A 27156-nucleotide genomic window follows, 5' to 3' on the forward strand; every position below is an offset into this window, starting at 1 on the left:
ACAGTCTGCTTGCTGAGATCTGCGTCGCCGAGGTTTCTGACAGAAGTTACTTAAACATGGGAACAGAGCTGAGTGTAAATGATGCTGTGTTCGGCTTTGAATTCTTCTCTAGCACTGAATCAGAATGTTAGTCACATCTGACCCCAGAGCAGCTGCTGCAATTTTTAACCGTTTATGCTTGCTCTGCCCTGCAAAGAAAAAGATCTGTTACGTGCTGTAAGCCTTGGCTCTGACTAGCTAGAGTAGTTTGGAGCTACTGCATTTCATTTTCACCAAGATGCTGCAGTGTGTGGGGAAAGCACCTCACTTTCTTCTATCTGTGTTTTCAGGGCAGGGGATCACTGCTTGGCCTGGAACTCACCAGGTAGCACAGGGTGGCCTCAAACTCAGAGAAAGCCTCCTGCTTCTACCTCCCAAGTATTGGGGAAGTCACCATGTCCATGGTTTTACACTTTTTTTTACACTTTAAGATTTTTAATTACAAGCCATGCGGTGGTGGTGCAAGCCTTTAGTCCCAGCACTCAGGGGACAGAGGCTATTGGATCTCTGTGAGTTCGAGGCCCAGCCTGGGCTACAGAGAGAGTTGCAGGACAGCCAGGACTGTTTCACAGAGAAACCATGTCTCGAAAAAACAAAAACAAAACAAAAAAGATTTTTATTATAGCTGTCCCCGCTTTCCTCATTTCATGAAGGAAATGCTGCAGTCTCCCAGCTCTGAGAGATGTTGTCGGGTACCGCAGGTTGACAGTAGCAGGCTCACTGTTCACATTGGGTACACAGAGATGACAACGGTGATCTGGGGGGCAGTGCTCTTCTTACACTAATGTAGCAGAAGACAGAGAAGATAGTGACTTGTTGAGCATCCTCTGGCAAGCAGGGCCACAGTGTTTGTCATCGTCTTGTTGGGCTTGGAACGGAATCAAAGGGGGTTGACTTCAGCAGGGTCACTGCGCTCTCCTTGGATCAGCTTGTGAGAAACTTGAGTTTATGAAAAGTAGAAACCCCTTTGACCTGAGGAAGATTTTCTTTTCTGTTATTGCTGGGATGTGGAATACCAGGGTGTCACCAGTACTGGGAGAGAAGGATTTGGGTTAAGTGCTCAGTCTGTCTCATTGGCTTTTCTCTCCCTTCCTCTCTCCCTCCCTCCCTTCTTCCCTCCCTCCTTCCCTCCCTTCTTCCCTCCCTCCTTCCCTCCCTTCTTCCCTCCCTTCTTCCCTCCCTTCTTCCCTCCTGCCTCCCTCCTTTCCTTTCCTTTTCTTTTTGATTTTCCCACATCTCTTTGACTATCTGTGGGAGAGACTGTGGACTCCATCTGTAGAGTGAGCAGGGAGGTCGCCCTGTCTGCTTATGCTGTGGTCTGAACTGGACTAGTTACATCCCTCATGTCTTACTCAGCTGGAAGGGCTGAGGAGACCTCCTGACTCCTGGCTGAGTTTTTAAAGCTCTTTACCTTAGCTTTCTACTGAAAAGATTTTGTGCTTAATGATTGAAAAGTCATTTTGCTGGGTGTTAAGAAAATAGCAGCTGCAGCTATGAAAGGAACTTCGTTTTAAAGAGTAGAAGCTGGGACTGACTGGTGGATGAGCCTGTCATCATAGCACTTGGGAAACAGAAGAATGAGGGTCAGGAGTTCAAGGCTAGCCTCGGCTACACTGTGAGTTTGAGAGCACCCAGGCTACAATGGCCAGTTCAAGTCTAATGTGGGCTATATGAGAGATCTTTCCTTTAAAAACAAACAACCAAAATGTTAGTTATTATGTCACTTTTTAGTGTTGTTTGTTTTTATTCAGAAAAGAAGTAAATGTCAACTAAAACATGATAGCTTGGCAATGGACACTTTCCTTGTTTTTTAATTAGGAATCAAACCTAGTGCCTTATACATGGAAGGCAAGCACTATACCAACCGAGCTATATCCTCATCCCTGATTATGGAGATTATTAAAAGTGATACTAGCCAGTGGTGGTGCACGCCTTTAATCCCAACACTCAGGAGGCAGAGGCAGGTGAATCTCTTGAGTTCTGAGTCTGAGGCCCTCCTGGTCTACAGATTGAGTTCCAAAATAGCCAGGGCTACACAGAGAAACCCTGTTTCAAAAAACCAAAAATAAATATAAAATAAGATAAAAAATGAAAGTGATAATAATAACCAAGAAAGATTATATATAGGTCATTCTTGTCTTGATATGTACACTCCAAAAGAATGAGAAAACCACTTAAAATAACCTGGCTGGGTGTGGTAGCTCACACCAGTAACTCTGTAACATAATCCTAGTACTTGGGAGGTTGAAGCAGGAGGTTTGCAAGTTTGAGGCCAGCCAGGCCATATGATTCCAGGTCAGCCTGAACTATACAGCCAGACCATCTCTCAATAATCTATTCATCCACCCATGCATGCATACATGCATACATACATTCATGTATACATACATAGAATGGTTTCTAATCAACCTTATTTTAAACAGGGTAATAGCGATGCAATGTTATTTTTCTTTTTCTTTTTTTCTTTTGTTTTTTTCAAGACAGGGTTTCTCTGTGTAGCTTTGCACCTTTCCTGGAACTCACTTGGTAGCCCAGGCTGGCCTCGAACTCACAGTGATCCACCTGCCTCTGCCTCCTGAGTGCTGGGATTAAAGGCATGCGCTACCACTGCCCGGCTCAACCTTATTTTAAAGAAAATAAATTGTCAGACTCTTACTATATTATCTCTGTGAACCTGTTGTGCCTAATTATTTCTGTGAAATTACGAATTTTCACTTAGTTAACTTCCTAGAGTTAAGTGAATTTTTTGTTTTTTGTTTTTTCTTTTTGAAGTGTTGGGGATAAAACATAGATCTTTTTTACATTAGGTAAGCTATTAGTTGTCTCTGTTAGAAATATAATATAAATGGACTAGGGCTGTAAATCAAATCAGTAATAGAGTGCTTGCCTGGCATGCCTGAGACCTGAGTTTAGTCTCTGGTAATACAAAAGCAAGCAGAAGAGAGAGGAACTACATTACAGTCTTGCAGAGTATTTGTTTAACTATGTAAAGATGTGTTTCTGTTTCACCCTGCCTGCCTAAGGCACCTGATTGGTCTAATAAAAAGCTGAAGGGCCAATAGCAAGAGAGGAGGTATAGGCAGGACTTCCCAGCAGGAAGAGTAAGGAGGAGGAAGAATTTCGGCTCGGGAGAAGAAAGAAAAAAGAGACCCCAGGTTGACGCCAGGGGCCAGCCAGACATGGAGGAGGCAGGAAAGTAGGGCATTCAGAATGAAAGAGAGGTGAAATCCCCAAGGCAAAATGTAGATGACTAGAAACAGGTTAAATTAAGTTAAAAGAGCTGGTGGGACTAGCCTAAGGTAAGTTTGAGCATTCATCCTGTCATTATTTGGGAGCTGGTTGGCAGCCCAAAGAAAAGAGCGGCTACTTTACACAGCTACAGTGCCTGACAGAGATACTATTTTAAAATCTAGAACTTCAGCTGCATTACTCTATTTAGTGTTTCCTTCTAAGATTCAAGTGTCAGACTAGAGTGACAGAGTTAGGTAAATCCTGACCCAGGCCTAAGTTGCTTTACTTAGCAACATTATTACTCAGTGGGCATTCACTGAGAAGCCATCCCACTGCTTTTGTGGCATCCTAACCTTCCTCTGAAACTGAGAGTCTTAGAGGTGAGGAGGCAGAGGCTCCCAAGGGACCACTAGCTGAGGATGCACCCCATTGGAAGTGAGATGTGAAATAGTAGCTGTGGTTAGGACTGTTTCCCCTGCTGCTGCCCTACTGAGGATGAAACCTCTTTTTCATGAAACAAGGAAACAAAACTGTGAGTCAGGAATATGGGGTAGGTGGGGCCAACACAGTACTGTACAAATGTATTTGTAGGCTGAGGTGTTGCTCAGTGGCAAAACAACCCCTCAAATACAGGATGCCCAGCACCACACTGCTAATGTGGGGGTGGACTCTGAACTTTGCTGGTATATTATTTTTACTTTTTCAAATGTTTATTTGCTTATAAATCCCAAGATACCCCAACATATGTCTGCATACTAAGGTTCTCACTGGGGAGTTCCTGGGAAGGAAGCTCTACTTCCTCTGGGAAGAGCCTTTATTTGAGGACTGTGTACTTCCTGCTTGTTCTTTTCCTAATACCAGGATGAATCATTGTTGGGATTTTTAAACCCTGTTCTCAAGAGCCTTCAAGACAAGGCTGTTTATTAAATTAGAGGACTGTCTCCCTGTGACAGTGGTTTTGTAGACCATTTCTTCTTTATTCTCTTAAAAAAGGCAGCGAATGGTTTGGGGATTTAGCTCAGTGGTAGAGCGCTTGCCTAGCAAGCGCAAGGCCCTGGGTTCAATCCTCAGCTCAAAAAAAAAAAAAAAAAGGCAGTGAAGAAATTCGAAAGCTGGGTACAGTGGTGCAGTCTTATGATCATAAGACTGGGGATGTGGAGACAGGAAGGTCAGGAGCTCAAGGTCATCCTCCTGTATATAGTGAGTTCAAGGCCAGCCTGGGCTACGTGAGACGCTGTCCCAACAAACCAGGTGGAAGAAGGCTAATGAGCGGGACTTGGTGGTGGGTATGGTGGGCCGCTGGAGGCAGCTCTTCCTTAGAGGTCCTGTTTGATTGGCCTGCCGTGCTGTGAAGAGGAACCCTAACATGGAGGGACCGTATGCTTGCTTACAGTCCCCTGCAAAGAAGCCTGCTTGGTCAGAGTCCCCACGCCCTGTCTGCAGCTTGCATTGCCAAGTGCTAGCTATCAGGTAGCTTTCTCCAACTAAAATTCCTACTTTAAAATCAAAGAGGGCCGAAGAGCTGGCTCAGCAGTCGGGAGCACTCGGCGTTGCTCTTGCACAGGTTCAGTTCCCAGCGCCCACATGTGGCTCGAGCGACCCACAGCCCCAGTCCCAGGAGATTGGATCTCCTCTTCTGCCCTCTGTGGGCACCAGGCATGAAGGTGGTGCACAGGCACACATGCAGACAAAATCTCATGTATATATAAAAGGAAAGAATCGTATGTTTAAAAATGATTACATTTATTTATTATTTGTGTGTGGATTCACACATGCCGCAGTGCCCAAAAGTCAGTGTGAGGGAGTCAGTTATATTCTGTCATCAGGTGTCAGGCATGGTGGCAAGTGCCTTTATTCCCCAAGCCATCGAGGAGAGGGGCAACAACCAGGGTCAGTCAGGATTTTCGAGTGGCCAGAGTGTTTATCTGGCATCAGTCTGCAAAGTGCATTATCTTTTAATCTTTTTAAATTATTGTCATTATTTTCCTGTGCATAACAATGTTATTATATGTGAATGTGTGTATGTGTGATTGCAAGTGTGTATTCCATAGCACACATACGGAGGTCAGAGGACACCCTGGTTGAGTCTTTCCTTCCATCTTTATGAGGACTCCAGGGATGAAACCCAGGTTGCCAGGCATATACAGCAAGCTCTCACGCTGTGAGCCATCTCACCAGCCCCGTGTTGTCTTTTAAAACAGAATATGTTAGGCAGAACCAAATGAAAATGTTTTGTTTTGTTTGGCAATCTGAAGGTAGACATGACTTGGGAGTTATGACTGTTAATGCAACAGCATGGGCAGTGTGTGCTCACAGCACATTTTCTGCCTGATGCCTGGGTGATTTCTTGTTGTTCCATGTTGGGGTGTGTGTGTGTGTGTATTTCAGTTCCTATTTTAAACATTTTACAGTGTGCAATGTGGTGACGTTTAATTTTATAGTGCCCATTTTGTGCAATCACTGCCTCTGTCTAGTTCCAAAACAGTTTTAAAACTTTAGGGGGGCTGGATGATGGTGGTGCACTCATTTAATCCCAGCACTTGGGAGGCAGAGGCAGGTGGATCTTAGTAAGTTTGAGGCCAGCCTGGTCTACAGAGCGAGATCCAGGACAGCCAGGGCCGAGACACAGAGAAACCCTGTCTCAGGAAACAACAACGACAAAACAAACAAACAAAACTTTAGGGGAAACTACATGATCATTTTAAGCAGTCACTCACATACCCTTCTCCTAGCCCCTGGAAACCACCCTTCTTCCTAAGGGTTGTCTATCCTATACATCACATATCATTGGAATCAAACACTGTATGTCTTCTTCATTTAACATCATGTTTCCAGGAGTGGGGTAATTATTTTTCATTGCTGAATTTTACTCCCTCTAGTAGACATGTATTGATGTTTATCTATCCATTTTTGTTGGATGCTCTGTGCATTCTTTCTCCGTTCGTTCCTGTCCTTTGAGGCCTGCAGCCCTGCCTCTGGTAGCTACGTCTAAATAAATACCACCTCACATGTTCCGTGAAGTGGGACCTCCCTTTTCTCCTCAATGGTAATTCTACAACATGGTCCACACTGATACCCTAATTCCCCTCCCTCCCTCCCTCCCTCCCTTCCTTCCTTTTCTTTCTTTTTCTTCAAATCAGGGTTTCTCTGTGTAGCCCTGACTGTCCTGGAACTCACTCTGTAGCCCAGGCTGGCCTCAAACTCACAGAGATCCACCTGCCTCTGCCTCCCGGGTGCTGGGATTACAGGCATGAGCCACCGCCGCCTGGCTAGATAAACTCCTGCCCTTCCCCTGGGAGTCGCTGTGTGGGTGGTGGGAGCACTGAGCCTGACCTCAGGCTGTCACATAAATGGAAACTGTACAGAGCATTGTTTCCTTTTCATAGGTATTCTAAAAATAATGGCGTGAGTTCTACAGTTCAAGAAGGCATCTCAGATGGTCAGTGTTGAGAGCGATGTCTGATTTATCATCCCCTTACATGTATTCAGAACACCAAAAAAGAAAGTTCAACTATATATAAAATGTGAGGTCTTCAACAGAAGTGAACACCTGGCAGCCACCTTTGCGATGAATGTCTGCTTTATCATTTTCAGGCCTCCTCACATGTATTCCGTCTTGCAAAGACAGCAGGCATACCGAGCTGTCACCATGGAAACAGCAGCTTTTCCCCAGGGGTACTTGCAAAATGAGGCTATGGCTTGACAAGGATAAGATGGGTCAATAGCTGTTTTGTAAAAAGTCATTTCTGAGTGAAGTTATGGCAGGAAATGTACAAAAACCTGGTTTGACATCAAAATTGATCCATGAGGATTGGCCTGCCTTTTCAGTCGGCCTAAAGTCATAGATATGGATTAGAAAAGGAAAGCTAATTTAAGCCTGTTATGCATTATTTGGTAAAAATAGTGAACAGCAGCCATGAGAATTTTAATCTAGGCTCAAGGAACACTAGAAAACAGGGCTGTTTGAAGTTGGGTCACAGAGTCTCCCCTTTGGGTCATGGACAGGGTGCCATGTAGCACAGGCTGGCCTCAAACTCTAACATGGCTGAGGCCAGCTTTGAACTCTTTATCTTCATGCTTCTACCTTCCAAGTGATCTGGAGACAGTTGTGTGCCACTGTACCAGCTAAAACCAAGGCTGCTTGAACTGCCCAGGAAAAGAGAAAGAGAGAGAGAGAGAGAGAGAGAGAGAGAGAGAGAGAGAGAGAGAGAGAGAGACACCTTTTTTTGGTTTTTCGAGACAGGGTTTCTCTGTGCAGCTTTGTGCCTTTCCTGGATCTTGCTCTTGTAGACCATGCTGGCTTCTAACTTACAAAGATCCGCCTGCCTCTGCCTCCCGAGTGCTGGGATTATAGGCGTGTGCCACCAACGCCAGGCTCTCATAACCTCTTTTAGCCTGAGAAATATTTCTGTAGCCATCAGGTACATAGGCATATAAAATAAGTGTACCAACTAAACATTTACTGATAATAATCATAAATTTATTGTAAAATGGTTCTTTGAGGTACATGTAATTTTACCATTTATTAAAGCTGAAAGAAAATTTGTATACTAATATACATGAATATTTTATATTGTAGAATGTAGGATATCTTCAACACTTTAAGAGTTGATCAATATTTTTACTTCACCTTTACTCCCAGCACTTGGAAAGTAGAAGCAGGTGAATTTGAGGCCAAAGTCTCTACATAGTGAGTACTAAGCCAACCAGAGCTACATAGGATAAGAACTTGTCTCAAAACAAACAAATAACAATTTTGTAACTGTCAAGGCTGAGAACAGTGCTTCACATAAATATGTATTACCGAACGGCAGAAGTATGTTTAGGGCCATTTCAGAAATGCTGGAAGTTCTGTCCTAATCCAAGTCAAAATTAATTTAATATTTTGTTATTGTGTTGTTGTATTTTTTAAAAAAGTGTGCATGTGGATGACATGTGTGTGAGTGCCAATAAGCCCCATACACATCACCACACACAATAATAATAAAAGTTAGTATTGAAACTCAAGAATTTAGAAAGAAGTTTTTAAATGCCTAGGCAGAAAAAGCAAATTCCTACAAAAACTATTAAAACAAAAATCTTAAAATGAAAGGAAAAGTATCGGATCAGGACACCTCAAGACCAAGTTCTCAGCCCAAAGGAGATTTATTTGCCGGGGAAGGACAGAAGGCAGGACAAAAGACCAAGTCAGGAGATGGAGGACAAGGGAGAAGGGGAAGGGACAGGGAATGGGAATTTGTCCCCGAATGGCACCGAGGACTGCTCCAGGTTGAGAGGAAACAGACATGGCACATAGGAAAATAGCAGTTTATAAAGAAAGGTAAAGGGAAACCCCATGTTAGGATGATGTGTTTCATTTTTTAAATATTCATTTATTTATTTATTATGTATGCAGTGTTCTGCCTACATGTATGCCTGCATGCTAGAAGAGGGCACCAGATCTCATTACAGATGGTTGGGAGCCACCATGTGGTTGCTGGGAATTGAACCCAGGACCTCTGGAAGAGCAGCCAGTGCTCTTAACCTCCAAGCCATCTCTCCAGCCTGAGGTGTTTAATTTTAATTGGGCATGTTAATTAGGTCAGCCAAAGGGAGCTTTTGACTCCTGATGGTCTGCCTCAGGAGGAAGAAGTGGCCAGATAAAGGAGTAGACCTTGATGGCTGGCTTTGGGAATGCTAACAAGGAAATGAGGAAAGAAGGGCAAGGCCTGACAGACCAGTGCTGGCCATGTTTGAGCTGGCCAGAGTCTCCTCATAAGCCAGGCCGTGGTAGCGCCCGCCTTTAATCCCAGCACTCCAGAGGTAGAGGCAGGCGAATCTCTGTGAGTTTGAGGACAGCCAGGACTACACAAGAAACCCTGTCTTGAAAAATCAAAAAGGAAAAAAGAAAAGAAAAGGAAAACAAAGACAGCCAAAGAGCTGGCTCATCTGCTAACAGGGCTAAACCATACACACAAAAGTACAACCTGAGTTAGATTTCCAGTACTCATGTAAGGTTCCGTGAGGCAGAGCATGGTGACGTACTCCTGTAATCCAAGCACTGCAGAGGCAGGTCCATCTCTGTGAATTCCAGGACAATCTGGTCTACAGAGTTCCCAGCCAGCTAGGGCTGCAGAGAGAGACCCAGTCTGAATAATGACAAAGACAAACAAACAAGCTGATTGGGATGGTTCAAAGCATCCAGAGCTTGTAAGACAGGATGGGGGCAGAGACAAGAGCTGTCACTATCTAAGTGACAGCATTATAAGGGACATTTTCTTTTTTTTCTTTTCTTTTCTTTTCTTTTTCATTTTTCGAGACAAGGTTTCTCTGTGAAGCTTTGTGCCTTTCCTGGATCTCACTCTGTAGCCCAGGCTGGCCTCGAACTCACAGAGATCCGCCTGCCTCTGCCTCCTGAGCGCTGGGATTAAAGGCGTGCGCCACCACCGCCCGGACATTTCCCTCCTTTTGATTTTGTTTCTATACAGTATTGTTAAATGTCTTTGAAAAGAGTGTGTTTAATTTTCAAAACAAAACAATGAAGTTCATCATTCTTTGAGAAGTGGTAATTTTGTATGCAGTGCGGCCCCTGAGGCCAGCGACCTCTGCTGTTTGGAGAGTCTTTCACCTTGTCAATCATTAGTCCATCTACTCACCGTCTTCCCTAAGTAGATGCATTTTAAGTTTCTTTCTTGAGATCTCCCTCTAGACTTCTTCAGCCTCCTGCTCACCTCCAGCTTTTGAGGGACATTTTAGAGAGCTCTTCCCTGGACCTGACGAGTGTCTCAGCTGCGAATGGCTGCCAGGGCCTTAGGGCTGAAGGGACTGCTCTTTTCCATTTCGCCTGGGCAGGGAAGGATATTTGCGGCTGGTCAGACTATGGCAGAGCTCCTCCTTTTTGTCTGGAACTAAGACAGTGTGTGTATGGATTGACCTAAGTCCCTCACGCCTCTCACCCCGTGGCCACACAGCGGCATTCTTTAACCAGGCAGTGGTGGCTGTGAATGTGTGTCTGAGAGGGCAGCTGTGTGTATGTGTTCCTATAAACTCAAACCTCATGCATCTCTCGAGAGCTTATGCAACTTAACTTGGTAACTGAGCGTGTGTCATTGTTGCGGGCCAGCTTCCCTGGGCAGCAGGGTTGAGGGGACGTGTGGTGTACAGTGTTTATGAGGGGAGCCCCTCAGCAGCTGGAGGGTAGCCTTGACTTACTCCTGGCGTTAGTGTTGGGGTGCTAGAGTTCAGCCCCAAATCTGACTGGAATGTCTAGGGTTTTTTTCTTTCTTTCTTTCCTTGTTTTAAAGCTCCATTTTATTTGTTGAGGTGGAGGGTATGTGTTTGCCACTGAAACACATGAACAGATTACACCACATGGGTCCCGGTGATTAACTTCGGTCATCAGGTTGGCAGCAAGAGCCTTTAGCCGAGGAGTTACCGTGGTGGGCCACAGTCTTTATTTTCTCCATTGATGGGTCCCTGGATGAGGGCCATCCTAGGAAAGGGTGTGTGTGGCCCTGCAGAGGTGGCTCCTAGAAACCGGTACCAGTTCTGCCTTGAGAGGGTCCCCCAGCAGCACATCCTCTCTCTACCATCTCCCTTTCGTCTCTGAAAGCAGGTTGTCACAGGCAGACCCACTGGGTCTTTCCTTCCCTTTTTCATTTCCATCTGCTCTTCCAAGAGCAGAAGTCTGTCTGTGTGTGTGTGGGAGGCGAGACAAGAAATCCTCAGACACGGAGAATGTGTTTTGTGCTGTCAAGGTAGAGTGGCTGTTTTGGACCTCAGAACACTCACTGGGAGAAGAGACTGAAATAGGCCAAATGAACCACCTCACTGGGGAAACTGGTGACAAAGGTTCAGCCCAGACTCTCAGCGGGGAGTTCATCCTGTGAGAAGCTGGGCTTCCAAGTGTGCTACTATCCTAGCCTACTCACCACCAGCAGCCTTCCGACGTTCACTCCCTGTAGGTACTGAGCACCTTCTGCGTGTGTCTTCACTTACAGCAGGAAGCAGAATGGAAAGCCCCTTGTGATTCAAGTGTCCACACCGAACCTAGGAGATTGGAGTTGGGGCGGTGGCAGCGCACGCCTTTAACCCCAGCACTTGGGAGGCAGAGGCAGGCGGATCTTTGTGAGTTCAAGGCCAGCCTGGTCTACAGAGCGAGATCCAGGAAAGGCTCAAAGCTACACAGAGAAACCCTGTCTCAAAAAACCAAAACCAAAACCAAAACCAAAAAAAATTTTTTTATGCCAGGCGGCAGTGGCGCACGCCTGTAATCCCAGCACTCGGGAGGCAGAGGCAGGCGGATCTTTGTGAGTTCGAGGCCAGCCTGGTCTACAGAACTAGTGCAGGACAGGCTCCAAAGCTACAGAGAAACCCTGTCTTGAACCCCCCCCCAAATAAATAAAATAAAAGAAATTGGAGTTGGTGTTGGCCCTGAGTTTGTCCATGGCCTTCATTTCACTCAAGCTTGGATAGCGTAGTTTAAATAATGGATTGAAAGTTATGCAAAGTACCCAGTATGTTTTTTTGTTCATTTGTCTTACCTTACCCACCCCTTATTTGTTTTTGTGTTTTAAAGATTTATTTATTTTTATTTGATATGTATGGGTATTTTGCCTGAGTGTATGTCTATGCAGCATGTGCATTCGGTGCCTATGGAGGCCAGAAGGCATTGAATCCTCCGGAACTGGAGTTACAGGCAGTTTTGAGCCACCATGTGGGTGCTGGGAACTGAACCCGGGTTCCCTACAAGAGCAGCCAGTGCTCCTAACTGCTGAGCCATCTCCAGCCCCCTCTGTTGTTTTTGGTGTGAGCTGTTGGATACTCTTCTGGTCCAGTGTTCCCAAACTGTGACCGTTTGTGCACAGCCTTCATTGCAGGCCTTTCTCATAATAATAACCTTCCATTTCTTCTCCAGTCATCTGTGCTTTCTTTTAAGCTTTAGTTATAAAACATGTCAAGCATTTGCAGGGCAGGGCGCACCCAGTGCTGTGCTCCTGGGTCAGATACCACTCGTGATGAGTTCTTGGCTGCCCCTGTTTCAGCAATACTCCACACACCTTCTACGGTTTTCCCCGGGTGCTTTTTGTTTTCAAAACAGGGACTTGTCATGCAGCCCAGACTGATCTCAGACTCTCTGTCTGCCTGCCTCCGTTTCCTGAGTTTGGAGATTATAAACCTATACTACTATACCTGGATCCCCTAAATTGCTAGGTTTGGTTTGGTTTTTGTTTTGTTGAGACAGGGTCTCTCTGTATAAACTGGTTTCAAGCTTCCAATCCTCATTCTTCTGTGAATGCTGGGGTTATAGGTGTATGCCACCATTCCTGGTTCCTCGAGTATTATTTTAAAGCAAATTTATAAGTTTTTCTTTTACTTTCTTTCTTTTTTTTTTTGGTTGGTCTTGAATGATCCTCCTGCCTTAGCCTCCTGAGTGACTGGTACTGCAGTACCAACTTTCCTGTCTTGTAAAGAGTTTTTTACCTGAAAAAAATTAATCATTATTATTCCTTTTTTTTTTTTTTTTTTTAAGGACTGAGGATCAAACCCAGGGCCTTGTGCTTAGCTAGGCAAGCACTCTACCACTGAGCTAAATCCCCAACCCCGAAATGTTATTTTTAAGGTCAACATATAATACATGTAGCTAGGGATAACGGTGCGTGCCTGTGATTCAGCCAGCCTTCAGGAGGCTGGAGCAGAGAAAAAGAGCCAGTCTGAGCTGCATGGCAGGACCCTGTCTCATGACCTCCCCAGCTGTCTGTCTCTCTTGTATCTGTAACATGAACCAGTATAGAAAAGTGCAATTTAAAAATGGTTCCTCCTCCCATTGGGTTTCAGTGAGGAAACATTGTACACTGGTGTGTCTTTCCTTATGGTTATTTATATGTATAACAGCATTCATAAATGGGTAGATGCAGACACAGTTTTTTATTATTTTCTACAAAGATTATATTGTTAGGAAAATGAATATTCTGATTCTCAGGCCTATCAGGAAGGGGTGAGCCATCAGATCAAAAACAATTTTTAAAGTAGTCACTCTTGGTGGTGACTTCTTGCCACTGCTTGAGAGAAGCCGGTGGCATCTGCTGCCCTGGAGTGGATCGTATGTGGATGGACTTGCTATCAACTGAACTCTCTCTGTTTTTGTTTTTCAGCTGGAAGAAGAAAGATCTGTACTCAATAATCAGTTGTTAGAAATGAAAAAGAGGTAGGCTCTCTGTATGTTTATTGATGTGTGTGTTTAACAAGCTTCCGAACATGCTGTGTGTGCTAGCTTGTAGAAAACAGTCAACTTCTTATATTTAGAAAATGGCGTTGTGGTATTTTAGTGCTTGCAATCGACAAGTTTTGAAGATCCGTCTGCTAGTTTCAGAAATTTAAAATTTTAAGCCATTTTCAACTGCATTTACTCAGAACTACTATACTAAATTCAGATGGCCTCATATTGATGGTTTTAGTAATGTACATTGTGATAATTGTATACATAATAATCACTTTAGATACAATACTGATTTTAATTGTGGGAAAGCTTGATTTTTTAATAATAAGTAATACCACTTTGTTTCTATTATTCATTATCCCTCCATAATATTTTATAACTTTCCAAGCTCTTTTGAGTAGAGATAAATGGGGTCCATAGAAATGAAATATTTAGGCCAGGTCAGGATAAAATATACCTATAATTCTAGCACTCAGGAGGCCAAGTCTGGAGGATCATAAATTTGAATTCAACTTGTGCTCCATTGCAAAATCCTGCTTTAAAAAACTAAAATAAAAGCCAGGCAATGGTAAAGCATGCCTTTAATGTCAGTACTTGGGAGGCTGAGGCAGGTGGATCTCAGAGTTCAAGGCCAGCCTGGGCTACAGAGTGAGTTCCAGGACAGCCAGGGCTAGATAATGAGACCCTGTCACAAATAAATAATTTAATTAATTAACTAATTAAGTAATTAAAGTAAAGTAGGGATTAAGAATATAACTCAGCAATAGAGAGCTTGCTTTACATTGTGTGCATCCCCACACCAAAAACAAACAACAACAAAACCATTTGTAATGGTTGGGAGTGACAGAATCAGTAGTTCAGGGTCATCCTCGGGTACATATCAAGTTTGAGACCCTGTGCTTTTTTTAAGAAAAGACGAAGTGAAAGAGAGGAAAGAATGCAGCCTTCCACAAAATTTTCCCATGCTCTTGGGAAGTGCTTCCCTTGCCAGAGCAGAGGCTTCCCTGCCCCCTGATGCTTGACAGATGTGTCTCACACTGGGGAATTCAGGGGTTTATTTAGCCTACAAAAATATTTGGATTGCACAATGTGGATTGCTGTGTTTTAGAGGCTGTTGGGCCTTGATCCAGGGGAAGCCTTTTCTTCTCTCTGGTTTTAATGAAGAAATACTTAAGATTCACCAGGCGGTGGTGGATCCCAGCACTAGGGAGGCAAAGGCCAGCAGATCTCTGTGAGTTCAAGGCCAGCCTGGGCTACTGAGTGAGTTCCAGGACAGCCAGGGCTACACTGTGAAACCCTGTCTTAAAAAGACATACACGCACACACACAAAATACTTGGTTTCCTTTGTTGAGTTTTTCCAAGGTCTTTACATTCTAGAATGCACATGTGTCTCACCATGGCCATGCTTCCACTGGACAGAAAAATAATAAGACCTTGTTTTTGTAGCTTTCTCAAAAGGGGACAAATGAATGAAAATGGGCTGATGTAACACATAATCCCTTTACATTTACACAACACTTTTTAATTCACAAATTCATATCATCTCAAAACATTCCCAGTGGAAGATGTGGTGGGGTGTGTTTTTTTTTTTTTTTTTTTAAATGATGAAACAGAAGCCCCTAGACCAGAACGTAGCTAAGAACTCAGACCCATTAGTAATGGGTGCAGGCTTGAGCCCTAGAGCTTCAGGTTTTTGTGTTCTCTTCCCCCTGTACTCATTACTGATTTTTAAAGATAGTGTACGTCGTGAGTCCTCACTTATCTGTGACTGACTAAATTATATATTTAGCAAAGTGACTCTCAAAAATTGCTGCAAATTTAAGCCAGCCCAGTATCTATTGGGGAGGCTGAAGGCAAGATAGCCCTATGCAACTTAACGGGATCTGTCTCAAACAGTTAAACACTGAGTAGTGACAGGACACTTCCCGCTCACGTGAGGCCCTGCTTTCAGTCTCCTACCACCAAAACCAAAGCACCATAATGATTCCTACTAATGGTGAACAAACCTAAAGACGATAATCAGAAAATGTATGAATTTAGTTTCTGCTTAAACAGATTTTTCTCTTGTTAATCAACTCTCATGGACAATTGCTTCTATTTTGGAAGACTAAATTTGAATGTATTTTAAAATATCAACAAGTTAGACCCTTCAGAGTCTTCCAGATGTCATTTTGGTAAGGGTTCCTCTGTGGATGTGTGCTTGTGATGGCTAACTCTGTCTGCTCTGCATAGAGGCCTAAAGGCTTTATATGATCTTGACGTAAATACGTTCCCAATGCTTACATCAGAAAAGCACACAAGCCTCTCTGGTTGGTGCAGAGTCAGTAGCCGGTCTGTGGTTTAAATTAGAAGCGAAGGCAGGAGACGACCCTATTCCTCATGGTCACGGTGCAGACTGGCAGGACCCCGCCCCCCCCCCCCACCATCAGGTGAAGCCGTCACTGAGGGGTCAGTGTGAGAGCTCCAGCCAGCTTGTGTAAGGTTCTGAGTTCCCTAGGAACAGCCTCCTGTGGGATCTAACGATCGCAAAGCTGTCCTGCCCCAAGGAGTACATTTAAATTGTAAGCTACAGACGGGTGAGGTGGCTCAGTGGTCAGAGGGCTTGCCACCAGGCCTGACAACCTGAGTTCGATCCTTCAGACCCACATGATAGAAGGAAGGAACTGATGCCAGTAAGTTGTTCTTTGACCTCCACACCCGTGGCACGCACACCTACCCACATGTACACAGTAAATGAAAGAGTTAGTAAATAAATGCAACTCTAAATTACGGACCAAGCACGGTAGAATGTGCCTGCATCCCCAGCAATGGAGAGGTAGGAGGCCAAGCTAGCTACATGAGACTGTCGTAATGAGGTCAGTGGCATCTTCCCGCATTTGCTTTGTGGTTCTGGTAGCTGTAAACATTGTATTGCAGGCAATATGGAGTGATCGTTTTTCTCTGAATTTAAAACTGTAATCATTTGAAAACTTGGGTGCAGATGGACACGCGTCTTTAAGAACAGGTTCCAGCCAGTGTATTGTCTCACACCTTTAATCCCAACACTAGGGAGGCAGAGGCAGGAGGATCTTTCTGAGTTCAAGGCCAGCCTGGGCTACAGAGTGAGTTTCAGGCCTGTCAGGGCTACATAGTGACCCTGTCTTCAAACAAAAGAAAAACAGGAGAGGGAAAAAGAGGTTTCCAGGGATCTAGCTGGGAAGGGAGCTGTCTGACTGCTGGAACTGGAGGAGGCATCTGCCCCTCCATAGCTACCCAGGCTGATGCACACTGGGGAGCTAGCTTGGCTCCCCTTTTGCTCTGGGCTTTTTAATGTCAAAGAAGGAACAGCAAAGCCAAAGTTTTAGACGTGGGGTTATGGGGGCTCTAAATTCAACTGGTAGTACAGGATGTAAGCCCTGTGAGGACCTTCTGAAGTGGCCTGCGCTGGCCGGCTCCCTGAGCTCCCTGTGGGTTGTAACTGTCTGACTGTCTCCGAGCTTGCGCTGCTTACCGATGCTCACCTCATCCTCTCTTTCCCTTTCCTACTCTTGCTTCCTTTGCTATATCTGTGTGTCTTTCATGGTAAGACTAAAGAAAGTCTATCCACGTTATAATCAATAAATCTCATATATTTTTAGTAAACCAAATTGTTGTATATATTTTTGGCTGCCTTTGTCCCTCTGTGTCTTGCTTTTGTTTTGTAAAATATGCTCAGCAGTGCACACACACACTCACACACACATTTCTTTTTTATATCGATATACAGCAAAGAACTTGGGTGCAAATTTAGTTGTCCTTACTGTATTTGCAATTTTCTCCATGTTTCTAATATTTGGTTCTTATTATCTTGCATTTTAAAGCTTGCCCAGTAACACTTTAAGGTATTGGCTTCATTACTGGACTTTATTTCTTCTGTAAGTAGTAAGAAAAGAATCTGAGCGACACCTTCCCTTGGGGGTAGGACAAGAGTTTCTGGTCCTGAAGCCCTTCTTTCATACTGTTAGCACCCCGTCTTGGTATTGGTAGTATGAGGAAACCCTTCTAGCCAGCATGGCTTAAACTGTTTGCCTCTCACACATCAGTAATGTTGGCACAGATGGTTTAATTCAGCCTCTCTTGGTTTGTGCAGAGGAATTAGGGCGTAGAAATTGCCTAAGAAGCCATCACTGAAGATCTGTCACAAAGATGAGCTGCCAAGCCTGTGTGCCCTGTCATCTGGTAGACCTCCCGCTTTCTTTCTTCCTCTTCCTCTTCCTTTTTCTTTTTTCTAACATTTACTGTGTGTTGGGGGGCGGGTGGGTGGACTCTTACACCATGTAGATCCTCAGGATCAAATTCATCAGGCTTGTGGCAGTGACGTCACCACTGAGCCGTCTCTTTCTCAGCACATGTCCTTTGGTTGATTTGTGTAGGAAACATCCTGTCGCCATCTTAGCCATCGGCATGGCTTGGGTTGTATGTAGACGGGATAAGCACAGAGTTGAGTTGGTGACCTTTCTGCTGGTTACTGGTGATTCTCGCGCCCTGATGTTAAGTGTCCATGGGATCTTAGCCAACTAGGTCTTTGGGCAGAGGAGAATCCACATCTGTCTTCAGCAAACCCCAGTCCTGCTAATTTTTAGTTAAAACTTCAAAAAACAAATTATTTCAAATCTGAGTGCTACTTAAACAAAGCTCCAGAATTCATTTTTACAATAGGACAAAATACGAAATACGTTTCAGAGAAATCCAAAGAGCTCAAATTTACTGTATCTTTGGGTAGCACCAGAGCCTTAGTTTCCACATTGCAAAAATGCCTGGTCCTTCTTCCCACTCCAGAAGCCTGCTTTAACTCTGAGATGGCCCCCACACTCACTCGGGACATTAATGATGCTGCTGCCTCTTCCTTTCCTGTATTACTAATTCAGAGCACTTCTCTAAAGTCTCAGATTCTTCTCTTACTACTTCTCATTCTGGAGTGTAAAGGTCTAGGCCACACAACGAGATCAGTACAACACGTTTATTTCCATCTTCGTGTAGAATTTCAGTTTACCATGAGCCATGAGAATTTTGTAGTTCATGTGCCGGATACCTTGGGTCTCACTAACCAGCCATTCCTGTGCCATCTCTAACTTGGGCCTCCGTTCCCTATTCCCCCAGCTGATTTGAAAACAGACTAAAAGCCACTTGCTCTGCCTTCCCCACCTGCTTCTTCTCATAGAATTGGCAGTGACTCACTCCCTAGTGACAGACTGCTGCTGGTGACCCCTTCACTGATGCAGTGTCTGAGATTGTGTGGCCTGAGCGCTAGCCTGAGACACTTTCCTCTTGTTTTATTTTCCCTAAAGTAATTGGGTGACACAGGTCTGTTTATTGAAAATTAAGAACTTCGCTATTTTCAAAACTGGTTTTAGGTTGACAGGAGAGTTATAAAGGTGGCGTCTCGCCAGTTCATTTCTCTAGTCAGCTGCCCCACCGTGAACATGTCACACAGCCTCAGTACCAGTACCCAGACCCCAAAGTCACCACTCCTCAGCTCTCTGAAGTTGTTTTCTCATCCAGGCTCCAAGCTGGGGAATGTCCTTGCACTCGTGTGATTCTGTCCCCTTAGTTTCTTCAGATCTCTGACAGTCCCTCACCACGTCATGCCTTTCATGACCTCAGTCTAAAAAACGCCTGTACATCATACATGCACCACCCTCCCTGCCCTCCTTGGGGCTGACTTCCTTGTGTCTTGCCAGCCTCCATGTGTCCCTCATCCTTCCCTCTCTCCACCTGGACTCCAGTGGACAGTGTCTCCAGAGGCCTCTCCCGCCCCCGTGAGGCAGCAGAGAGCAGGAGCGAGGTCTGACCTCGCTTCTGTTTTACCCCAGCCTTTCTGCAGCCCAGTTCTAGAAGCAGCCCAGGGCCTTCTTCAGATTGGTTGAAAAGCAGTTATTTTTCAGTTTGAATGATAATAATCTTCGCTACTGTTTTGGCTCACACAATCTTAAAAACACAACCTCAGAACTTACTAAGAAGTTATTGAAATTAGTGAGAACCAACTGATATTTCCAGCATCAAACTGCTCTGCATGACATCTGTATAATTGCTTTGCATGTATGTATTTTAATTGTCATTGCTTGGTAATTATTTACTCCAGAAGTAACAATATTCAACGTGGGGTTCTTTCTATTTTGCTGTAATTTTTTAGGGGGGGTGCAACAGTTTTTTTTAAAAAATCTCCATCTTCCAACAGTATTAACTTGTCTTTTTGAGTTCAAATGGACACAATGACATGCGGGTTCTGCATGTCTGTGCATAGCTAAACCTTTTCTCCCTCGCAGTAAGTAAAATTTACAGGCATAACCGCCTTGATCCCTATGCAACTTCCCCGTTACACCTTTTTTACAATGTTCACCGAGGTTCCCCTCAAGTCTGTTCCGAAACAGCTGCTTGCTGACCACTCCCTCCCGCTGACTTCTGGACCTCCTTAACTCTCTGGTCTCTTAGAGAATCCGAGTACATAAGAGACGCTGATGAAGAGAAAGCTGCTTTGCAGAAATCCATCAGTCTCACCAGTGCCTTGCTCACAGAGAAGGATGCAGAGCTGGAGAAGCTGAGGAATGAGGTAGGGTGCTGCGGGGGATGGTCCCACCGCCATGTTCTGCCCCTCCTCCCAGCCTGAGCCCAGCATGTGTGTTGCAGGTCACGGCGCTCCGGGGAGAGAACGCCTCTGCCAAGTCCCTGCATTCAGTTGTGCAGACGCTGGAGTCCGATAAGGTGAAGCTTGAGCTCAAGGTCAAGAACTTGGAGCTTCAGCTCAAGGAGAACAAGAGGCAGTTCAGCAGCTCCTCGGGTAAAGGTGCCTGCATGGTGCTCCAGGGCACCCTGTACCTCCTCCTCACCCCACTCTCCTCCCATCCCATACAGCAGAGGTGCCCATCCAGTGTGCTGCCCAGCCGCCCCTCACCCCTACCCCCACCCCACCATCCGGCCCCCAGCTCTCCCACTGTTGAGTCAAACAAGGGCTAGTCACAAGGATGCTTGGTGTCAGAGTCTTCTCATGCTGGATAACTGCCATAACACAAGTGCAGCCGTATGTGACAGCTGCCATCATACGAGCAACCATGAGGTCTCAAAGTGCAAGGCAGCAAAGGAGAATAGAGATCACTGCATCCCTAAAAACCAGGCACCGGTCCCCCAGAGGTGGCCATCGTGAGAGATTCCCTGAAGGGGCAGGGCTAGCATCTGTGAGACCCAGGAGCGGCCAGAGAGCAGGCAGGGACTTCTCCGAATTCTCAGAGACGCTTGAAAATGAGTATCCCACGGCAGCCCATCACGGCGAGCAGCAAGGGACTGCCTTGTAGTGTTTCCAGTGAACCGTCTGATTGTTCTTGTTCTCATTGTTTTTAATGTAAGGTAACACTGATGCCCAGGCAGAAGAGGACGAGAGAGCCCAGGAGAGTCAGGTAATGCTCCTCCGCTAGCACTCCTGGTGTCCCCTGTTCCTGTGTTAGAGAGAGCGTAATGCATTGCTATGGACTACACGCTGAAAGTTTCTTAGGGTGTCCAGTAGAAAGGTTTCCAGTCCCTGCGGTTCAGTCCCACAGTCCTGACATTTACCCACGTCTTAGCTTTGCAGACTTAATGGACAGCTAGATATGGTATGTGACAGCACTTGCCTCTGGCTCTAGCGCTGGAAGGCTGAGATGGGAGGGTCATTGGAACCATGGCGTTTGAGACCAGCCTATGTGACATAACAAGAGCCCTATCTCCAACACACATACCCAATATAAATAAAGTCTCCTCTAATTCTTTTCCTTTCTTTTTTGAGAGAGGGTTTCTGTGTATAGCCCTGGCTGTCCTGGAACTCGATCTATAGACCAGGCTGACCACAAACTCATAATCCACCTGCCTCTGCCTCCCAAGTGCTGGGATTAAAAGCATGTGCAGCCACAGCTTTTTTTTTTTTTTTTTTGAGTCAGGGTTTCCTGTAGGTCTGATTGTCCTTGAACAAGGTGCTTCTCCTGCCCCACCTCCCAATTGCTGGATCACAGATGTGGACACCAGCATACCTCTCCAGTTTTGTTTTGGTTTGTTAACATGAGTTGTAGCATACCACATGAAGTGCTCTGTGCTTATCCTTTCTTGAGCTGTATAGTACTCCGTTGTATGGGCGTACCATGATTTAGTCAGCTCCCTTTTGGTGGCAGGACACTGTGACCCTTCTAAGCTTGTGGTTGTGTTTTATAAATGGTGCTTGCTGCAAGGAATTACCTTGAAGAGCTAACCGACTCACCGACTCAGTTAGCGTTGTCTCTCAATGTGTCTCCCGGGCATAGTACGGAATTAACACTCTTTTCTCCCTTCCTTTCCGCTTCCGTTTGTTTCTGCCGCTGCCGAACTTTTCTTCCCGTCAGCAAATGGTTTGTTTCACGCTTCCTTATTTGTGTGTGTGTGTGTGTGTGTGTGTGTGTGGTTTCCTTGTCCTTATTTGTGTGTGCGTGTACGTGTGTGTGTGTGTGTGTGTGTGTGTGTGGTTTCCTTGTCCTTATTTGTGTGTGCGTGTACGTGTGTGTGTGTGTGTGTGGTTTCCTTGTCCTTATTTGTGTGTGCGTGTACATGTGGTTGTGTGTGTGTGGTTTCCTTGTCTTAATTGTGTGTGTGTGTACGTGTGGTTGTGTATGTGGCTTCCTTGCCTTATTTGTGTGTGCATGTACGTGTGGTTGTGTGTGTTGTTTCCTGGCCTTATTTATGTGCATATGTACGTGTGGTTGTGTGTGGTTTCCTTGTCCTTATTTGTGTACATGTGGTTGTGTGTGTGGTTTCCTTGTCTTAATTGTGTGTGTATGTACGTGTGGTTGTGTATGGTTTCCTTGTCCTTTTTTGTGTGTGTATGTACGTGTGTTTGTGTGTGCATGTACGTGTGGTTGTGTGTGTGTGGTTTCCTTGTCCTTATTTGCATACATGTGGTTCTTACAGTGGAGCCCCTAACAGATGACTTAGAAGATGCAACTTGAAAGACAGGTGTGGGGGCTGGGAGATGGCTCAGTGGCTAAGAGCGGAGGTTCCTCTTATAGAGGACCAGGGTCAGTTTCCAGCACGCACATGGTGGTCCACAACCATCCTTAACTCCAGTTCCAGGGAATCCAGTGACCCCTCCTGACCTCCACAGGCCACAGACACAACACTCACACACATCAAATAAATCTAGAATAAAAAAGAAAGTCAGGTGTGGTAGCACATCCGTGTAGTCCCAGCACTCAAGAGGCAGAGACAAGAAGATCTCTATTAGTTTGAGCCTGGCTACAATGTGGAGACCCTGTCTTCAAAAAAAAAAAGTAAAGACAGGAAGTTCAAGGCCATCCTCTGCCACAAAGTGAATTGGGTTTTGGTTTGTTTGTTTGTTTGTTTGTTTCAAATAGGGACTAACTTGTATAGACCAGGCTGGCTTCAAAAGTCACAGGGGGCAGCCAGCCTCTGCCTCCCGAGTGCTGGGATCAAAGGTGTGCATCATTTCCAATTTACATAGTGAGCTTAAGGCCAGTCTGGGATACATAGCAGAGTCTATCTTAAAAAAAAACAAAAAGAAAGAAGGAAGGAAGAACAGGTAGAGTGTGTGTGTGTGTGTGTGTGTGTGTGTGTGTGTGTGTGTGTGTGTTTTGAGAGAGAGAGAAACTTCAATTTAGAGAAGTAAAACCTTTTACTTTGTAAAAGAGGGCAGAATGTTTTGTTTGTGGAGAACCCTTAGCTCAAAAGGACGTGACGTGTTCAGGACGTGTTACCTTCTGACGGTCACTTTGTTGTCCTCGCTGCCCTGCTGTTCTTGGAACAGATGCCTTTCCTGTATGTCAAGCATGTCACAGTGCTCCTCAGCAGAAAGGGAGCGTGGCTTCTCTATGAAGCCTGCCTGCCCCTTCCCTGAGGAGGCTCTGCTGCCCTGTCCCTTTGCTGAGCAGTCGGGTGACCTGAAGAAAGGCTCTGTTATCACCTTTCCAAATCGACATGTCAGAAAAGTCCTGAGTCAGCTCTAGAGTATAGACAGTTTTAATGCTTATTGATTGATTGATTGATTGATGATTCATGACTCCAGGAAATGAACCCAGGACCTCATACATACCAGGCAGAGCTCTGCCACTGAACTGAATTTTCCGCCCTGGATTCTCACACACACACACACACACACACACACACACACACACACACACACACACACGGAAGAAAAATAAGGCACGCCTGTGTATTCAGAAACGTGAAATTATGACTGTGGACAGAATAGGTGTTTTGTTTTGTTGAAAAACATCAGTAGTATTTCACCAATCCACAGATTAGTGATCTAAGTGTCATGTCATTTGTCTGAATGACAAGTAAGGTTTATCCATTCACAGCTTTAGATTCGATGACATGAATTTAAATTGTGTGTGTGTGTGTGTGTGTGTGTGTGTGTGTATAGACATACAAATGGTTCCTTAGTCGCGAACACTGAGAGATGGGAAGAGAAGAAAGAAACCTCCTTGCCCCCTCACCCAGCTATGATCTCATTCCAGTTAGCTGTAGTTCCTCCTGCACCCCCAGCATGCACAGGCTCTGTAGCAGGCACAGTTGGTCCTGCTGTGACACACACTTGCAGCTGTAGTGTGAACACACACTTCCTAACTTCTAGACTCCAGCTGTATGTGGCTTACGCATTTACATCCCTCACTCTTTCTTGTCTTTTTTTTTCCCCCCGCTTTTAAAAAAATCAGATTGATTTCCTCAATTCAGTAATAGTGGACCTTCAGAGAAAGAATGAAGACCTCAAGATGAAGGTGGAGATGATGTCCGAAGCTGCTCTGAACGGCACCGGGGACGACCTCAACAGTTATGACAGGTATGACAGCTCAGCAGAGCTCGGAGTGTCCCTTGTCAGATAAGAAGGAGCAGCTGCTGTGTGCCCACTCTGCCAGGACACACCGCATGCATCTGGCAAGAGTGAAAGAGCATGCCACTCCAGCCTCATGTGATTCGACTGCTAGTGTGTGTGAATATTCTGCCTGCTTGTCTATGTGCACTACATGTGTGCCGGTACCCTTGGAGGCCAGAACAGGATCTCCGATGCCCTGGAACTGTAGTTACAATTGTGAGCCACCAGGTGGGTGCTGGGAACTCTGTTCTTAACCACTGAGCCATCTATCTCTTCAGCCTAAGGTGCACATTGTACAAAGCTTTGTCCCTGCTTCCCTGGAAACCCTAGATGTGGCTGTCATTGGTCCCTACGTGGTTGCAGATTCTCTGTGAGTACTTTGACCTCCTGAATGTCTCCTGACCAACGCCCTGACTTTCTGTGTTGACATTTGTAGTGACGAGCCGGAAAAGCAGTCCAAGAAGAAACCCCGCCTCTTCTGTGACATCTGTGACTGCTTCGACCTCCATGACACAGAGGACTGCCCCACCCAGGCACAGGTGGCCGAAGACCCTCCACACTCCACGCACCACGGCAGCCGGAGCGAGGAGCGGCCGTACTGTGAGATCTGTGAGATGTTTGGGCACTGGGCCACCAACTGCAATGACGACGAGACCTTCTGAGGGACTCGAGGGCGGCCCGGGCTTCCGCAGACCCCGCGTCCGGGCGGCGGCTTCCCACCAGCGGTGTGTGCAACTTCAGAAGAACTCGTTATTTTTTGACAAGATTTTGATCTTCAACACATTTCCCCTCATCAGTTCCAATAATAAACGTTTGGTAGGTGGGCTTTCACTTCCATCTCCATTTTCTGGATTTTTAAGAGTTAAGACTTTGCACCAGGTGCCATTACTTTTTTGTTCCTAGAGAAACATCATCGTGGGACAAGCTGGACCCTGACAATATCTTATTTAAGAAACTTTAAATTATGCTGTTATTTCTCATATTTGCACTAAAATATTTCCTGGCTACATCTGTATATTTAGGGTTTTTGTTATTGTTGTTGTTGTTATTACGCTTTGACACTGGAATGAGTCGCAAAAAAAAAAAAGTGTGCCACTTTGCATTTTCATGTGCTCATTTAAATAATTTCATTCCGAGATATCCAAGCTCTCCGCACTACCTGCTCTCAGTAGTGCCTTTTCCCAGGCTTGACGATACACAGGTGTGACTACAAATCATGAAACAGGTCAAAGGGAGGGGCGGGCAACCCCAAGCTGCTGTGGGGACATTTTATAATCTGTACGCCGCACCCACGGACCCAACAGTGGTGTTTTCTTCATCGGTTTTACATAATTTCAACCTCTATATATTATATGTGTATGTATATATATATATTTTTAAAGATCTATATTTTGGGAAAAAAGTATATACAATGTGTCCTCTTTTCAGATTTTTTTACCTTTATGAAAAAGAAAACGCCGAAAAGGTTCGTTAGGATGTGACTAGAGCAGGAACAGCCTCTGTGGCTCCCTAACTGCTGTCTCCATCTCTGTGCCGTTCTTAACCAGATGTGAGCAGCTGGCAGAGCTGCCTCCAGCTGTTCGGTCTTGTTTCCCTGTTCTGCAGACCACCCCGGGAGTGGAGCTACTCTGCAGCTGCTAACTAACTGATCCATAGCCCTCCTTTATATGTTTGTGGGTTTTTACTGTATTTTCTAATGAATGTACGATGGGAAATTCAACATGAATCATTTTGAATTTTCTTATCACAAAAAGATAAAACGAAGGACCTCAACACACAAAAGAGCTTATCAGCCAGTCTGAGTCTGTCTTCACTTGAATGTTTTTGAGAATATGTAAAAAGGAATTAAATACTCCTTCCTGTGGCGTGCATGATAAGAACTCCTGTCTTTGTATATTTAAGCCTTTGCCATACTCCCCCTCAAGATTATCCACTGTGCTTGAGAGTGAACATTAAACAAATCTGTTACCAGTTGACATTTTTGGCTAATAAAACCACAGGAATTACTTCACAAACAAAATATGTAAAGCAGTATTAAAATCTGCGTTATGTATCTACTTTAGTAAATAGGTTCTTTTCTTTTGTTTTTCACCAGTGGTAGTAAACACATATTCTTGGGATTATTTGTCATGTTTTTCTTCAAGTAAGAAAGCCCTTCGAAGTGAGTGGTGGCGCACGCCTTTAATCCCAGCACTCGGGAGGCAGAGGCAGGTGGATCTGTATAAGTTTGAGGCCAGCCTGGGCTACAGAGTGAGTTTCAGGACAGCCAGGGGCACACAGGGAAACTCTGTCTTGGAGAAGAGAAAATAAAGCCCTTTAGATCCAAAAGGCAATCTTTCGCCCCCACAACCACCGCCATGCTGTCAGCTCTGAAAACAGCTCTTTCCACTTCAATAAAACAATTTGCTAAATAACTATAAGAGATTGGTGTGTCCAGCTGGACCCTTTGGAGGCGGAGACATAAGGGTCAGAAATTCAAAGCATCCTTGCCTAACATAACAATTTAGAGGCCAGCCTGAGCTACATAAGACCCTGTCTAAAAAGAGAAAGAGCAACAAACCTGGTATGTCCTAAATGTTAGGCCTTGGAAGTTATTGATGGGGTTGCTTATAAAAATGTCAGCAATGTTAGCTAGGTGGTGGTGGCATACACTGTTGATCCCAGCACTTGAGAGACAAAGGCAGGTGGATCTCTGAGTTCAAGGCCAGCCTGGTCAACAGAGCGTGTTCCAGGACAATCAGGACTACACAGAGAAACCCTGACTTGACAAACAACAAAAATGTCAGCAGGAACTGGAGATGTAGTTCAGGGTTACAGTGCTGGCCCAAAATGCACAAGACCCGA

The 27156-nt window shown here is 45.1% G+C and overlaps 1 protein-coding gene across 24 annotated transcripts in view; it reads left to right on the forward strand.

The window, feature by feature from the left end:
- Nucleotides 1-26432, forward strand: part of Clip1 (CAP-Gly domain containing linker protein 1) — a 117803-nt gene extending 91371 nt beyond the window's left edge. For 10 of the 24 annotated variants that reach the window (XM_036172417.1, XM_036172416.1, XM_036172428.1 and 7 more), the window contains 8 exons: nt 13404-13456; nt 17309-17329; nt 19920-20037; nt 20115-20271; nt 20829-20878; nt 21830-21835; nt 24155-24279; nt 24749-25534. In XM_036172417.1, coding sequence (XP_036028310.1) covers nt 13404-13456; nt 17309-17329; nt 19920-20037; nt 20115-20271; nt 20829-20878; nt 21830-21835; nt 24155-24279; nt 24749-24974 — 756 coding nt within the window. In that variant the 3' untranslated portion in view covers nt 24975-25534. The other 14 variants (XM_036172431.1, XM_036172436.1, XM_036172437.1 and 11 more) reach the window with 9 other exon arrangements.
- Nucleotides 26433-27156: the final 724 nt, after the last annotated feature.

The sequence above is a fragment of the Onychomys torridus genome, chromosome 22, assembly GCF_903995425.1.
Source record: "Onychomys torridus chromosome 22, mOncTor1.1, whole genome shotgun sequence".
NCBI lineage: Eukaryota > Metazoa > Chordata > Mammalia > Rodentia > Cricetidae > Onychomys > Onychomys torridus.